This window comes from Macrosteles quadrilineatus, unplaced genomic scaffold, assembly GCF_028750875.1.
Source record: "Macrosteles quadrilineatus isolate MER2022 unplaced genomic scaffold, UCM_ALF_1.0 Scaffold_3__2_contigs__length_128488019, whole genome shotgun sequence".
In the NCBI taxonomy this organism is placed as follows: Eukaryota; Metazoa; Arthropoda; class Insecta; order Hemiptera; family Cicadellidae; genus Macrosteles; species Macrosteles quadrilineatus.
The window spans coordinates 59,388,084-59,406,629 of record NW_026542596.1 but is presented as its reverse complement, the minus strand read 5'-3'; the positions used below and the strand labels follow the sequence as shown (position 1 = coordinate 59,406,629).

The window sequence follows — 18,546 nt, the reverse complement described above, 5'->3', positions numbered from 1 at the left end:
GGCTCTAACCTATCGTACACCAATTTATAATTTATCTGAAAAATCCTTATCACTCTTCGTAGTTTTATCTGCACTTCAAATATTGGACAATCAGTCCCACCCTCATTGCTGGGACTCGACTGTCCAACCTCGCCATAACAGGTAATTCATATAGTGTACTACTGTAAAATACGATTTGCTTTCTTTCTTATTTGCCTGATGGTATGGTTATTTTTTGTTTGAAAGTAGAAGCATCTTTGTTTGTTAGCTCAATATAATTGTTTTTTTTTACTGAAGAGTTTTTTTTAACTATCATAATTAGAATGTTATCAACAAAATGCATATGTTCCCACAATATTAATATAATTTATAATAAATGCCCCCTGCTGCTAGTCAATTTGGTTGGTATGTATAATTCAGTATCCAAAATCAATACTTATACTAATTTATAGTAAGTGCACATTCTAACATGCCATGCAGAAGGGAACAACAGAACTATTTCCAATCATAACACGCACAAATGCAGTTATCAACAAATTAAATGCTTCTAGTATACTGTTACTTAAATGTATTGCTCAACGTGTTGTGTGAAAAGTGAAGAATACGAGGATAATTTATTAAAGATTACAGATGAACATTCCTGTGAATGTAGTTAAAAAAATAAAATATGGACCGTTTGTTTATTTTATATAATCTTAAACATTGGTTCGCTCTTAATTATCATCTTTTAGCATAGTAGTCAAATATCTCTATTCATCCATAAACGTCATTCGTTGGAATTTTTTTACTCCGCCCATTTATTAAAAAAAAATAATTCCTCTTTTTAGGAATTACTAGTTGTATAAACATATGCATGTTCCTGTGAACAGAAGAAACCCCTACCTATACAATTTACCTAAAAATCTCTCTTTTTTAAACTTTAATTAATTTCATTAGTCAGATATCACTCTACCTACATCATAAATATAAACTTTTAAGACTTAAGCATCTTAAATTCCGTTTTCATGGTTTTGAATCTAAGGCAGTTTTCACCGTTCAAATTGAGGTATGATGATAACATTTAATTTTGAAAAAATCCAACTAGAGTATGTTGTTTGAAATAATTATCCTTAATTTAAAAGCACACACAGCTTTAGAATCCGTAAAGGCATAAAATGATTAGATCTGATTATATGATGCTATCGAACATAATTATTCGAAGCTATCGAAGATTATTTGCATTCCTGTTTTTTTATGCGTTAGATGACTTCATGTTTCTTATATTTGTTTTTCAATGCAAATAATCTTTAACCATAAGTTTTACTGAACTAATATCAAGCTACATTTGAATTGTTCATTCGTATTCCAAGAAGTATAGCAACACTTTCGATTTTAAATAGAAATACATACTTTATTTGTACCCAAAATACAACATACGTTGTTGTATAGTTAACTTCAATAGCTATTTGTGTACTAAGAGCTAATACACACAACTTTTTCCCTACCACCATAATTAACTTGTAATAACACAGGCTAGTTATGTTATTTACTTACTGGTTGTTAACCAACGTACCAGATCCACGGTTGTGGTCGTAGAACGTATTGGTGTAGAAACGGCAACTGTGTAAACAGCTGGTTAGCGAGCGGAAATGATCCATTCCCACTCTAGAGCGTAAATGATTCATTCCCGCTCTAGAGCGTAAATGAGCTATTTTGCGTACTTTTTATATGTATGGAAATGTGATCATTTCCATGCAGTGGTAGAAATATTTTTACTGTAACTAGGTGTGAGGAAAAACCAACAATCGCATTTTAAATGAGTTAATGTGCTACGCAATGGGGTATTAAAAAATCTTATTATTCCATCAATGTATAAAAGTACTACTAAACAACTATGCAACTAAAGATATCGTTGATCATTGAATGTTTGACTTAGTCTAAAAAGACTACAATATGTACAGTAGAGCATTTTAACTAAGGCTTTGAACGGTTTGTAACTAAAAATTCACAAAGCAAAGGATAAAATAATATTGCGTAGGATGCTGTCGATCAAATAAAACTCTGAAATAAATAAACGCAATCAAGGAGACTCTTTAATCTCTGACGTTTTCTTGATTCAAAAGCTGGAGAAACAAATCGTTGTAGTTAGGTGAAGAGAAACTTTCAATCAGAGGGATTAGGCTGTGATTGGATTGGATTGGCTCTTTCAGATCTTTTAATTAGATAACGGACAAAAATAACAGTTTATGATATCATTTTTGTTTGTGATGGTTTTACCACTTTTGTAAAGTTCATTCCAATGTAAAATATTTTAGGCAGAATTTAAATATTTTGGATCCTCTAATAAGATAATGAAAATAACCCTACATTATAGCAACAACCTATTGTAGATAGTTACGGGACAAAATTTATTAGTTTTAATACTTAAGCTTTTACAAAATATCAACAGTTGAACCATTTTAGGCATTTTAAAATTTGGAATATCTTAAAAACTAAGAAAACCAAACTAAATCTCCGCTTGTCAAAATATCGTATAAGAAGAGTTTTCCTCGCTTCAATTTGAAGATTAGAAAGGAACATTACAATGATGGTCTTGACAATGACAATTATTGCAACTTCTGGTGGTTGTTCGTCTAGAAGCTTGATGGTCTAGAGTCTCTGGTGAGATTACACAAAGAGTGGCGTTTATCTCTTTTGACCCCCCAACCAATCACCAAAATTATAAATTCCCTTCATCCGCTGAGGATTATTATTTTTACTCTCTACACCTATACCAAGGCCCCACTACCTATACATTGGAGTGCATAGTACATAGTATAGTATATGGAGATAGTATTGTTTTCATCATTAAATATTCGTTTTATAGTTTGATTTTTGGGTAGATATCTCCGTTTTTTGCAGTCTGAACCAAACAATTTGGGTTTCGATGTGATGATGTGTGGATGTTAATAGAGCTACAGACTGCACCGACTGCACCTATGGTCTGATTTTGGTAAAATTGTGTACAGTATTACTACCAGGCATTTTAATAAATTTTGACCTTTTCTAAACATTGACAGCTTGGTATAGTTTCGAACTGTTTTTTACTCTCCAATCGTTGCCTTGGCAAGTTCAAACACTGATGGCATATTAGTAGTAGCATAGATTAGACACACTCCCTAAGGGAGTATATGGTATGTAGTAGCAAAAGTTAAAAATGAAAAATGGCTTGAGGTAGTATAGCAAATGAAACACCGCCAGTAAGATTTAGGTTGACGGTTACATCATCTAGTTAATAGCCTCCCCAATCATCACTTACTCCGACCTCATTCTAGCAGACTCGCCCTTCCGTATCTGCAAATCTAGACATGCATCGCTGTTATGATTGTTATTGACTTCGGATGCTATGAATACTGTACTTCTCATTCTTCCAACGTTTAAAATATTTTTTTATGCATTATCCATGTTCTGTTTTGATTGAATGTGTCGATACCAAATAAGCATCTTATATATTTTAGAAAGTTTTAAGTGTGTGCTCCTTTGGTTATATTAACATAAGATAAAATATATTATAAACAACGTTGTATCAGGTCGTTCAAGGGTGTGAAATTAAAAGGAAATAATAAAAGAAATCGACAGTTTTAAGTGTTATTGAGCATAACTAACTTACAATCTACATAAGGATGAAATCTCTAAGGGAGGATAATCTACGATGGTTTGTAGCAAGAAACGCCTGCCACCAACGTGTAGTATAATGCCTATATTTTTAAACCTTTAAACATGAATTAGCTACGATCTTAGTTAATCCAGACCTTTGATACAACGAACCTCAAACCATAACTATTTGACAAAAACGTCAGATAAATTTTCCGCTTTACAATTCAAAGTGGTGGTTTTGGAAAGCTTCACAGTGTTGCGGTCAGGTATCTAGGGGTAGAAGAGTTCTAATGTTGTGGCCAGCGAGGTTATTGAGTAGAGGTGAATACAAGCGGCAAATAATATCAACTAGTGGTCAGTAGGACGTAAGGTAGAGGGGGGAGTTGGTGGTGGGAGGGGGTAGGTCGGATCAATACATGGGTGGGAGAGAGAGAGAGAGAGTAGTGGAGGAAATACCGCGCTCCCAACCACCAACCAACCTTGGCTTCATTCAAGATGATGAATTCTACGCGAACCACACTTTTTGATATTTTATAGGTAATATGACGAAAATATTCATATACTGAGTTGCCAGCCAAGGTTTTTACTGAGGTTACAAACTCTCTATTTCAAAGCTCTCTGCTTTAACAATTTAATCGATTGTAGTTTGTAGTGCTATTTACTGCACATCATACGAAAATAATACTTGATTCCAAAACTTTCCACCGAGATCACAAGCAGACAGTTTGTAAACAATGAAAAAGTACATAAATTGAAAATTGTAGCCTACATGAATCTAGCCTTCCATTGTTATAAAGAATTCACATCTAATTTAAAAATCTAAAGCCATTTTTTAAAATAAAACTCTAGTGCTGTGTTTTACTCTGTAAGCGAAGGATCGTAAACTCAGGCAAACCATTGCGCCAGAAGATGATTAATTTGCTGCTGCCTTCAATCAAATGATTCAACGTCGACTGAGTGCTTTACACAACAGCTGTTGTTTCCTTTAAAAGCTGGATTGATTATTCAAATAAAGAAACAAAATTGCAACAAAACTAGAGTATAAGCGAACTACAATAGTTTACGTTTCTCCGTAAGAATTTCACAAAAATTTAAAATGTACAGTTTATTTTAATTTTCTTCGAATCATATAATTGTATAACAACGTTTTATTATTCAAAACGTATAATTCTTAACGAATGGTGTTTTTGGCCTCTGAGGACATCAAACGAAATAAATCGGCCCCGAGTCTAGGCAGCTATTTTAGCCTACGGTACGGTAAAGCTTGTTCCTCATATGAGAAATTAGTCTCGGAGCTCCCAGTATCGGTGATAATTGATAATCAATTTTATTTAGGAAGGGGTTCAACTACAGTATATATATAGTTCTGTGACGCTATTTTATAACAGGATACACCTTCACGTGTAAAATGAATGTAAAATGGTTAAATGAACAAGCCAGTGGTGGTGAAGCCAGTGATAAGACACGTAAATATCCAGCCAACGGCGCAAACCCGGAGGTATACCGTTTTCGAGCTTTATAGCAAAAAGTCTGGGTACACTTCCACAGATAACTTACGATATATTGTCGGATGAATAACGATAAATATCCAAATATATCTATATTTATCTGGTTTGACATTCATTTTGCAAGGATTTTAATTTTACCATAAATTAAAACAATAACATAAACGAAGCCTTTTATTTCTAATTTACACTTAAATAGTTAAGACTAAATATGGACGAAATTGTTTGTAGGTTTAGGTTCATATTTCTCAATATTTTTATCATTAATACATGTTTTGGTTATTGTTTGTTTTGTTACTTTTCTTTTCATATAATAAATTGTGTTTATGTTTTTATATTGATAGTTTTAAGTTATTAATTAAATATAAATAAAAATGCAAAATTTATGGTTACAATAAAAGAAATTATATACTCGATGTATCGAACCGAACAAGTTTCAATATATATTGTTATTCATCCGATGATATATCGTAGGTTCTTTGCGGAAGTCTGCCCAAAAGGCTAATACTGACACAAGGTCAATTAAATGGTACATTGGTCAGATAAAATAAATAATTTGTAAAACTCAAAAATTGGTCGATTGTGCTGGATTACGAACACATTTGAATAAATACTGGTGTATTGAATTAAATAAAAATCTCGTAAATGGGCGTATGCTGTTTTTGGTCTCTGGAAACATCAAAACGACCAAGTGAGCTAGTCCCTGGTTTTACTTTGAGGTAAGGCCTACGGTAAAAGACTCTATATGGGAAATTTTCTTGAAGAAAAACTCAAAGTTAATATGAAATGATATTAAACTGAATTTTTAAGTTTACTCAAAACAGAAACATTCTTTGTCTTTCAGCAGAAATTCTTTGTATTTATATTGTCGCTTTTTGATGTCATTAACGTTGATTAATCAATTACTTTTCTTCAGGGTTGACAAATAATTGTTGTAGGTTGTTTATTTTATTAATTCCATAAGATTACAAATATTGTGGATTGTGAGCGATTAAACCTATTTGATTCATGTAATTTAAAATAGGGTGCCCCATAACTCTCTACCAATATTTTAGGGCATTGTTCCTGGGTAAGGAACATATCTAAATATAATGTTTAAGTTATCCGGAAGTCCTTAGTTACTCACGTAGCCACCATTTTGTTTTTCACATATAATTTTTTGTCTGAAAAGTGGTTAAACATACGAAATTGAAACTTTGCACAAACATTTATGACAACTAGACAAAGCTACAAAAAAAAAAAAAAAAAATTATGACAATTTTCCAAATTCGTAAAACAAAATGGCGACCATTTATAATTTTTTTTACACGAATAACTTTTTAAGGCAATTTAACTACAAATCGATTGACACCTTGATCGATCGACTAACCTACAGCGGGCACGTATCACTAAAGCTGCCATATCTCAGTTAATATTCATTCAATATTAAAGATGAAGGTGTCATTCGATTTGTTATTAAATTGCCTTAAAAAAGTAAAATATTTGTAAAATCAACGGTTTTTGAGTTATTTAAAATCAAAATTAGAAATTGCCGCATTTTGTTTTATAAATTTGGAAAATTGTCATATTTGTTTTGTAGCTTTGTCTAGTTGTCAAGCTGTTTCTGAAAAGTTTCAATTTCGTATGTTTAACCACTTAAAAAATATATATAAGTAAAAAAAAAAACAAAACAAAATGGCGGCTTTGTGAGTAACTAAAGACTTCCGGACAATATAAATATGATATTTAGATATGTTTCTTACCCAGGAATGCCCTAAAATATTGGTAGAGAGCTCCGGGACACCATGTGTTTATATATAAAACTATGCAAAGAACATTTTATTTTTAGCGATATTATTTTTCGTGTTAATTCCAAAATATCACGTTTCACATATGAAAACCATCCATGTAATATTAATATCGGAGAGGTTTTCCTAGCAATTCTTACATACAGCCTTTTTACTCCGGCGACACACTCTAAATCCCTGCAAGGGACAAATTGAATTTCATATCAACATAATTTACAATATATTATTCACTCTGGGCTGTTTTCAAGCTTGGAGTTTTCCCTTTCAAAGGCAGCGTGATTAAGAATTAACCTGTCCATCGCTGTACGCCTTGTCAAACAGCATTCGTTATAGTTTTTATCTGGAAAATATTAATAGAAGTTTATTTCCACAAATATCGACCAATTAAATAAATCTATTAAACAATGATAAATAGGCCTATTTAAACACGATTGTTGAAATTCTTCAAATGATTTTTAAAATGCATTTTGGGAGGTAAACATCACTGAGCTATTCTTTTTTCAAACCTATTTTTCGAAGATTGAGTTAATTTATAGCTATTGATATAGCCTATGTAAATCAAGGGTGTTAACCGCAGTAGTTTAAGAGAACCAAATCATTACTTTGCTATTACAAATTAGGTAAATGAATTATTTTTTAATTAAATTGATAGCATCTCTTACTTTACAAACTAATCTTGAAGATTTATGTCGTTAAAAATCGTAAGTTGAATTATAAAATTAAAACTATTTCGAAAGGGTACCATAGATATTATTGTTATTTATATTGTTTTTAAGTAATAAAGTTGGCAATGGTAAGTCATGCTCACTAAAAGTTATGTAAAAATAACGTCCAACCACGTCATAGCCAGCTTTGAAAAAAATGCTATACTTCTCAAACAATCATAACTGCTGCAGTGTCAAGTTTATTCTTCGAAACAATGAATTATCAAGAAAGAAATACCTTAACCGACACTCAAGCCTAACAAACAATTCCTCGACGAATAAAAATAACCTAACCCAACCAAACTAAAATCAGTTTTTAAATCACACGTCGTATTAATGGGTGTTATACAAATCAATATCCGATTAAAATAATCCTTATTATTCACACCCTGATACCAAAGCAGCTTAATGGATAACAACAAAATCTCCGATTCAATATTAAAAAGTACTGTATTTGGTTGTTTTACATCTAACTATTCATGATCTGGTTATTTTATTTGATAATATTTTAACCTAATTAGAAATACGATTTTGTGCAACAGTATTGTAATGTGGTAAGTGAGCATTCAGGCCATCGTGCGTGTCACAAAATATATCAAAAGAGACCTACCTCAGAGACGAGAAACAAACATGCGTAACAGCCACGAAGAAACCTTGGTTTTCCAAATGAGTAGTTAGAAAATGCGGAGCCTGGGACAAAAGAGGAGGGGGTAGCGAACTAACTACGTAGCGGAGCATGCAACGGAGGGGGCGCTAGGCTCTAGCTAACATAGATAAGTGACTCTATACTGTATACCGTGGTGTTGTGCTTGCTCACTTGGAATCCCCGACCAATTGCGCACTTTTCGTTCCATTCGTACGAAAGTTTGAGTTTCGGCGCTCATTTTCTGCAAACAAGAAAGCAAGTAAAAAATCCTGCAGTTTAGGTCTACAAGTGCTCGGACGGGTTTTGTGATAATAATGAGAACAGAAATAATTTAGATTAAAAAGTTTTGAATAAAAAAATATTACGTTTATGCTATTAATATTTTTTAACGTATTTTTTAATAAAAACTGGTTAATTTTTTCATTATGTGATAGAGTAAAATTAACATGGATTTTATTCCATGGATAAAATATACATTTACTTTGTAACATATTTTGACATTTTAGGTTCTAGAAATAAAATAAAAATATTATTAGCGTAATCTTATGACAAACCAATAAAAATCTTTAATATTTTTAACAGATGGTATTTTTGGTTCAACCACGAACCAAACATGAAAAGAATTAACGGTGTTGTCTATCCGTTTATTGTAGTTGTATTATGTTGCGGATAATCTTTAATGCAACACCAGAATGCGTATTCATTGTTAAAATGTGTATTATAATGAAATACTTCAATATTAATTTGCTTCAATATTAAGAAGAACTAGATATTATTATCATTTAAACTATTATATTTATATACGAGACTTATGTATTTACGGACTTGTACTATACCCCTAACGTAATCGTAAAGAAGTTCATAGATATACTGAACCGTTAGGTATAGGTTTTTATTAGGTATAAGTATATAAGTTAAATATTTCATTTTAACAATTATCTTGAACATTTTATCCCATATTATTATTTTGCATGACGTTTATGTCTTCTATCAACAGTAATTAGATCTAACAAAAAAATCATCCAAGAGTTTTTTTTATTAAAAAGAGATAATTTATAAATTTAGATATTTTTAGATTATAAATTTTATGTATGTACATTGTACATGATAAAAACATTTAACAGAGTGTTTCGTGTTTATTTTCTTATGCGAATTTTATATCTACTTACAAAGAACTGTATAAGAATTTATTTAATAATTTTTTATTTGAATAATGCTCATAAGTTAATTTGCTATTTTTGCATTTTGTAACTTAAATACTTATTCATACATACTAAAATTACTACGGACACATAAACTATGATTTATGCGAACCATTTGTGCAACTTATAAATTTAACACTGTTAATTATTTTATCAATGGTGGTTTACACATTTTACGGATATTGGTTAAAACGTGGTTGTTGGATACAAAATGAACCCGTGTCGCTACAAATAAAGACTGCAAAATTTCTAAGATCCACCTTTTTTAAGTCATTAAGTTTAATAAACGTTTATAGATTGAATACATTAAACAATTAGTAAAATGAAGTTATAACCAGAAATTTTCGCAGCAGCTAAGAGAAACAATAAATACTGTATACTAAAAGAATATGCAAATTACAATATTTTTATAAAGGAAGATCTCATGAAATCAGATCAAATGTAAATCGATGACTTATTTGCAGAACAAAACACAATACATAGTGAATGCAAGCGTGTTGCAAGCGCAGTTTAAACAAGTAAAACTTGATATTGTGTTGAGAAGTTATGAAGCATCAAAACTAAAGTAGTTACATGTTTTGTTTTTTGATATTATTATCAACTATTTGCCTATTTCATATACGTACTGTCTAAAAAGTGTTTTTTACGAAACAAATAAAAAGAATTGATCAACACAAGTTACATGACCTTATTATTTATTTATTATATTATTAGATAGAAATTAGCAATTATTTTGCCGGTTTTTCAAAATAGTTGATCCATTTTAAGGCATTTGTTTTAAAATAACGATGGTTTAAAAACATTACATCCCAGCTGATATCACCTGATCTGTATCGCGTTGGCCTAGATTTATGGAACGGTAAAGCAGCATGTTACAGCTACAGCCGTCAATCAGCGTGGCACAGCGACTACAAGCAGCCGAAGCCAAAGCACATCAAGCAACCAAGCACTTACCCATTTTTGGTCCCATAATGTCTTTCGGGTGATTCGCTTTAATGGCATTCATCCGTCGGTTTTGCACGGAGACGGGGCCCCCCGTGGGGGTGGTGCCGGGTATGCCAGGGCCCCCGGGCCCTCCCGCGGGTGTGGCGGCCTGTCCGGGCAGTCTAGGGCCCCGTGGCTGCTCCACCGGCAACACTCTACGTCTCTTCTTGGGCAGCTTGGCCCTCGCCTGCGTGTGCGAGTAGTACATGGCGAAGTTGGAGACGATGACTGGTACGGGCAGCGCTATCGTCAGCACTCCCGCCAGCGCGCACAGAGCTCCCACGAACATTCCCACATACGTCTTAGGCGCCATGTCACCGTAGCCCACCGTCGTCATGGTGACCAGTGCCCACCACAGGCCCAGCGGGATACTATTAAAGTCGTTGTGGGGGTTCGCCTGTATCCTCTCCGCGTAGTAAACTAAACTCGCGAAGATCACTATACCCAACACTAAGAAGAACACTAAAAGGGTGAGTTCTTTCGCCGACGCGCGAAACGTTTGTATGAGGATCTTGAGACCCGAAGAGTGTCTCGTGAGCTTGAACAGTCTCATGATTCTTATTATCGAAAAGAACTCTAAAATGTCCGCGTTCTCGAGGTGCGACGCGTATCGCTGCAGAGTCAGATCTATGTAGAAGCTGAGAGTGGCGATGTAGTCTATGATGTTGACGGACGCCTTGATGAAGTCGCACTTGTTGGGAGAAGCGACGAAGCGTATCAGGATCTCCAGAGTGAACCACGCGTTGCAGACACACTCGATGTAGAAGAAGGCGACGTGCGCGTTGGTCTGTGTCTTGTCCAGGGTCCAGCCGGCCGTGTTGTGAGACGTGTTGACCGTGATATTGACAATCACTGGAACCCTCATGTCGGGATGAGTCTTGAGACAGAACGACAAGATCGACACGCAGATGAAGAACACCGAGATTATCCCGATCATCTGAAACATTACCGACATAGTATTAACATTTTGTCTCATTGTGAGCATTACGGACATTGTGGTAGAGTCAGTTGTAACATTACAACATCATGTTAAGGTCAGTACCTATATTGTGTTAAAGTTACTTGTTAACCATACCCTAAATGACTGAAGCTCTTTAATAGGGATTATTATCATCATTGATCCATTTGATCATTGAGTTTGTAACTTTTCAAACTTTTTTAAAAGAATCTTGTACACATATAGGTAAGCTATTTGAAACTACTCTAATGGCAGTAATATACGAAATACATATAAAAACCCATGAAATAGTGATTTGACGACATAGATAATATTAGACACTTTGTTGTGTTTTGTTGTCAAACAACACCCTTAGTTGTATTGAGCGTTTCGTATTAAAGAACGCTGAGGATGAGTTGGCATCAGCAATAACGCGATAGCTGAGTTGGCATCCACAATATCTCCGTTGTCCCGCAATACCCGGCCTCAAACACAGCACAAAGCTCATCGGATCTGAGATATTGAACTGTCACAGACTTAGTAACGGTTCAAATTTACTCTTCAAGACCACTATTTGGGAAATTTCACTTATGTCACCTATGGAACGCGTTAGATGCAGTTAAAATAATTCCAAGCACATTTAAATATTGTTTTTTCAGCAGTAGTACAAACACTGTAGCGGTGTGTAGTAGTATGGAGTACATTTTAATACAAGATAGAGTGTTTTAGGGTGTATCTAGTAAACCTTTGTTATATAAATGTTCCTTACAGAGTAGGCATATATTTGTGATTTACTACATTCGTTTCCCCAAAAATTTAGATTTACTGTAAAATGACAAATGCATTAGTGATAACAATAATTTTGTTATTTTCGAACAGTATAATCAATTATTCTTCGTTCACAGACAGAAAAACCAGATAACACATATTTCAATTATTACTATTTTGCGTATTAGTCTAAAACATAATTATTTTTAAAGAAAAGTACGAAAATGGATCGATAATCTCCCAGCACAAGGAGTTTGAGCACACATTTGGAAAATTAAAATTAAAAGCAAATAGCAAACAACGCAAACATAACAAGGGAAAATAACAATACGCGATTTCAAGATCTCTTGCAACCCTAAGGTTGTGTATGAATTGCGCCAAAGGGTTCTTTAATTGCGCCAAGCCCTCAAAGGGCCCCAAAAAATATTCCTTAGTTGGGTCAAGCCTAAACCAGGTAGAGGTGAGTTGCCGGCAGAAGGAATGTCCTTGTTTACGTGTCATCCTAACCTAACCTACTCAATTATACAATGAAAGAGGATCGCCACTTGGTTTACGTATCGGGTGGCTCCCTGGAGTAGTTGGCGCAATTCAGGAATCCCCGACTACATGACTCAGGTCAGTTGGTGCAATTAATGCCCACCCAACTCTAAATTTGACATTATGAATACCGGGTTTGATCCATATAACATATCTTAAAATCAAAATTAAATACTTACTTGTAGCTTTACAAAATTATACATTATGACACATATTGCCATTCACTGACCAAACAGTGATTGGTACCATGACTATGGATATAACTAGACACTCTATTTCCATGTTTATGTTAGTTTAAATACGATGTCAATTGCTAATTTTGAAAATAAAACATATCTACGACTTTCTTGGGAAAGTGTTCAAAACCAAACTTTTTTGGTGATATTTGGAATTTATTTTTTGATTTTGGTCGAATGTGCCATTCGTTGATCCAAGCTTAGCTGAAAAAAAACTGTAGCATTCGTCCTCTATGCCCCAGCAACAATCACCGTAACAAACTGAACGATATAAAACAGAGACTGTAACACACACATGAGCTTTTAACTACAGGTGAGTTAAAAGGATGTGTTATTTACGTACAAAAGTCAAACCTGATACATACTTTGGCAGTGTTGGAGGAGTAAGGCTCGTCAAAGAGGGACCAAAGTTGCGGCTTGAGCCTCTGCCACCAGGAGAGTGTGCCCTGGAAGTAGTCCTCCTCGAACCCGAACTTCCTGGCCATCTCCTCGTCACTCGGCTTGTCTGTGTCCAGGTCCAGCCTGTCCAGAACAGCAAGGGTCTCCTGGGTGTCTCGATGCTGAGGACAGAACATGGGTCAGCTTGGAGTCATTGGTAAATGCATTTGTTATGTCCCACCTTCACCTAGGCGCTGGATGCTAACCCGGAACTGTTCTACACATTACTTCAGGCTAGTCCTGGAGGGTCGCGGCATTATCGCATGGGTAAAATCCATTGGTGATTGGCGAGATTTGAACCCGGGACCTCAGGCTCTGAAGCTTCGAGCTCTACCTCTAGACAAGAGTAGTATAATTCAAGACAATACCAAGAGTATTCAAGAGAACTTTTCACACAAACTAAAAAAAAATATCCTAGATAGGTTTAACGAAATTCAGGATATAAAATTTGATTCATTGCAAATGATTCTTAAATAAACTTTACCCATACTATCGTGGTATTTTTGTTGTTGCCAACAACTATTTAAGTGTTTTTAAGCATCACTTGTTTAAAAAAAATGGTACTACTGTATCCTAAAAAAACATTCATAACTGATTTGAGAAAAAAAATCTAAGACAAAAGTCTTAAGATTTAAAATTCAAAGCATAAAATATCAACTGGGAGGTAAAACAAGTGCCGTAGAGACGAAAATACTGAGGTAGTTAACGCTGAAGACATAACCAAAAGATTAGTCAATTTCATAATTCACTCTTACAAAAACCACAAAGAGCAACTTTTTGATTCCTTTGGAGAACAAGAATAAGGCAAATGAGATAATCCAATTTCAGCGAACTTCCTTAATTGTGGTATTTGTAAGTCTCCGAGGTCTCTTTTAACAGTGAATTGAGTTGGAATAATATTTGTCTACTATAAACCTTCCACTCTATTTAACATAATATACAAAGCTGTGAGTTTTGCTCGACAAATTTAAAACTCTTGTGACTGATTTTAGTAAATAAAGACAATGAGGGAAAAGTTGTACAAATTGCGCACTTAAATAGGGTTCAAAACATGTTGCATAGGTACCTATTAAATTTGTTCGCAATTTCGGTAAGGTAGATACACGAAATTCCAAAAAATTCAAATAAATACGAATAAATAAAATATATGCAATAATTGTATATAATATTGGATAATTATGGTCATTGTGTACTGAATAATTTGGTTTTACTTCAATTTTTAGTTGGCTTATGATACTTAAACCTTTTCCCTATCTCAATTTGAAATACTCATTAAAATAATTACAAATACGTTTTTAAATTATCCTACAAAAACACACCATAAAGGGGGGTTACTTTACATAGTCATCACAAATAAAATCAATAACTTCATGGCTAAACTTTAAAATTGTTAAATAGTTTATTTGAGACCATGTTTGAAGTGCATGATGTATTGAGCACTGTAAAGGGTCGAAAATATGTATAGACCCACTTTCACTCCTGTTTTTAACGGTTATTTTCGCTACACTACAAAGACTAATTATTTTCTCAATTACAACAGATATTGGATATTATCATTGCAGTTAGGAATATTACAAAACTCATAGCATTTTTAGGTTGAGACTTCCATTTAAATATTTACATTCCTTGTACAGTTTTAGTTGTTGAAAATTGAATAAGTTGTAAAAACAATAAAAACATCTTCGTTTACGTCGGAAAATTCAAAAAAAGATAGTAAACATTATTTTCGCATAGTAAATATTCTTTTTCTGTAGAAAACAATGTAATGTTGAATTTTCGCAGGTGATAAACATGTAACGCAAACAGAAATTTCACAGTAGTTTGGCGAAAACTACCTTCTTAAAAGATTGATGACAACTAACCACAGAGAGATAAGATGAAAGGCACCAGGTTATCGTACCCCAAACATGTATGTGTGTTAGAAATATCCCTTTGTTCACCGTTAAAAATACATAACGCACCTTCGAAAAAACTTAGGATGCAGAAGAACAAAACAATGTTTGCTGGGACAAGAAGTCGTAAAGAAAATTCACAGAAACCACCAGTAATTATGGAAAGACAAATTTGAGCCCTCCATTTACCTTCTTACCTCCAAATAAATACCCGAGAGCTTTAAAGTCGTTTAGTAAGTGTAAACAAAGCTGACGTTTTTGTGATTGCGAAGCTTTGCCTAAACACAGCGACTACGTTTAATTACTGTAATAAAGTAGAATCACCCTTGCCCCTTCACCCTTAATGTCGCATCATCACCACCGAGTGAGGGGGGGGTGGCTCGAGGGGGGGGTTATAGAGCTACCCTTATGTTTGATTACCGGTTACAATGGTCTTTTGTAATGTAAGGAAGTAATTCAAGAGATAACAACAAGAGATAACACAAATCTGACTTTTAAGATGTTGGAAATTAGTCATTAATGATAGATTTTCTCACACTGTATGATATAAGTTATATATTTTTTTGTGAGCTACTCAGCATATCTTACATCAAATTTCTTAACGATAAAAAGTGTTGATCTTTAAACAATAGGTCAACTTCAAATTATATTATGTAAGAACAAAAATGTATGTATAACATTCGTGTGCTACTCAGAATGATTAAAAAAATCATACAATGACTTCATGACAAAAATATTAACTATTATACAACGAATCAGTCTACCATTCTGCCAGCGTGTATAGGATTGATACCTGCAATGGGATCAACTTTTTTTTCAGTCAAAATATGAAAATTTTAAATGGAGGATCTCCAATAAAAACTAAACGTAACTGGTTTTAGTAAACAGAAATCGAATTCTTGTGAGTTATCAACTGGCATTTTGTTTTTAATTTTATATAAAATTGTTGTCCATACTGCATTACCCCACTATTCAATGCCATATTTCTGTTACAAATTATGTTTAACCAATTCCCCAATTCTAATGTTAACTCATTAGACTTTCCAAAAACATAATTTTGTATATTACAATATAGCCTGTCTATAATGGTGCATTATTATACTCATCCTACATAATCCATAATTGACGGATTTCGTTCATAAGAAATAATAAAATCTATAAAAATATGTTATTGATTTTAATAGTCTTTTGAAGAGTTAAGGGCACCCACCACTATGCAGGATTTTTTTCAAAAATGTATTTGATGCAATAAGATAGTTTGAATAAAGGTTAAAGGAAGTGTATACACTAGCCACTAGGATACATAGGAAAATCTTTTTGTATATTTATATAGGATTTACAAGTTTCCCCGTTGTTTTTTTTACAATTTATTATTTGTCTTATAATTCTTTATTTATCAAGATAATTCTTTATTTCTTTATTTATTCTGCTTGTAATGATGCACTGCAACTTTGCCGACATTTAATCCATGTTAGCTTGTGTACAAAAATAAAACCACGCATAGTTTACTAAACTTAATTTTATTAAAATATATTTTTACAACAAACTTTTGTAAATTAAAAATGCTTACTCATGGTTGCCATGGGCCACCTACAAATCAAATTTATAGGCCTACTATAAATAACAACTGGTAAAATTTTAATAACCTTACACATAATAGTCCAAAAGTTATATGAGAGAATACGTGTAAAAACGCAAAAAAATCTATGTTCGGTAAACGGCTGGTAAAATTAGCTAATTATCTTACTTGTGCTTAAAAACCTCCTGATGTGCTTAAGTCGCAAGAAAGTAATAATCAAAAGAAAAAGTTAAAAAAGTTTTCAGGATTACCTAAGATTTGGTACATGTGTTCTTAAATGTATTTACTTTAAAAAACATAGTAAACAATTCTGAAATTAAAAATAAAATAGCAAAAGATAGTGGACCTTAAGTGTTTTAAAACTTTAATTAAGTTTATATTGATAAAGTACCTAAACATGTAAAGTAATTAATTTGTAATTTTGTACATGACAAATTATATAATATTTGTTTAATAGCAGTATTTAGTCTTCCCAGACAAAAAACAGGCTTACCCTCAGTAATATTTCCTAAAAGGAAAACCAAGCACTGAAATTTAATCTCCTAAACATTACCGAGGTACGTGTTTCAAAACACTTTTTATGTTCCATTTCCCTTTTATGTGATGAGTGGGAAGAACAAGGACGTTATTGTTGAAATGTTTCCCTTGAATCGTCCGTCTTGGTAACATCCATCAGTGTAAGCGACATTGCTTCACATTTGCGACACGTCTTGTCTTCATCTTCATCAGTCACATGGCGACACGAATATTAAGGCTACATCTCTGAGCTACCGGGGAAACCTATTATAATGCCTTGCAAGATTAGCTGTGAGAGTTTACTGAAATAATTACAGTGTGAATATTAGTGGAGCAGGTTTTCCTAAGAAAAAGTTTCCTGAAAGCACAACAAATACGTCAAATAACACTTGTAATAATATATTTACACTTATACTGTTTACTCACAAGATAGTAAATACATCGAAATCGATCCCAGCTTACCATCTTTTATATACATTTACCGTCTTGTCAGTATACAGTATAAGTTTAAATATATTATTAAAAGTGTTATTTGACGTATTTTTTTTTTTGCTTTCAGGTAATTTAATAACACGTACGATGCTGATAAAGAAGTTATTCAAGAAAAAGTTCTCACCAGAAAGACCTAATCTTATTTAATTAAATGAATAATTTAACCAATTAGAGGTATGGTGATCCTGTTTTTGGTGACGACTAAAGTTTTTTTTTTATCCTTTAAGGCCACATAAATGTGGGAACGTTCAAATAGAATACCATGTACATACAGGTACATAGTTTTATTTAGCTTTACACACACGGAGTGTAACGGAGATGAACATATTTTATTGATAATAGGAAACCTATTATACTGCTTTGAAGATTAACTGTGAGAGCTTACTGAAATAATCACCGTGTGAATTTTAGTGGAGCAAGTTCTCCTAATAAAAGGTTATCACTGGAAAGACATATTTTTTGAATAATGAATAATTTAACCATTCGTAGTACGACAAGGTGATTCTGATATCGGTGACGACTGATGTTTTTTGATCGTTTAAGGCCACCTAATGTGCACGTTGAAATGGAATACTGGGTACATACAGGTACATAATCCTATTAGTGTTACTCTCACGAAGTAATGTAGATGAAAATAGTTACACACTTTTCATTTGAATAGTGTTACGTTACTAAAAAATATACTTTCAAATGTCTCAGCTAGCTTGTATTAAGAAATCACGATTTAAG

General features: G+C 33.3%; 1 protein-coding gene across 1 annotated transcript in view; it reads right to left on the bottom strand.

Annotated features, from left to right (window-relative positions):
• LOC128988772 (potassium voltage-gated channel protein Shaw-like) overlaps window positions 1–18,546 on the bottom strand; it is a 317,384-nt gene that overhangs the window by 2,254 nt on the left and 296,584 nt on the right. Inside the window, exons 5-7 of the mRNA XM_054410392.1 lie at window positions 13,266–13,460; window positions 10,393–11,359; window positions 8,408–8,477 (exon numbers count right to left, since the gene is read on the bottom strand). Of these exons, the coding sequence (XP_054266367.1) occupies window positions 8,408–8,477; window positions 10,393–11,359; window positions 13,266–13,460 (1,232 nt within the window). The remainder of the gene's footprint in view (window positions 1–8,407; window positions 8,478–10,392; window positions 11,360–13,265; window positions 13,461–18,546) is intronic.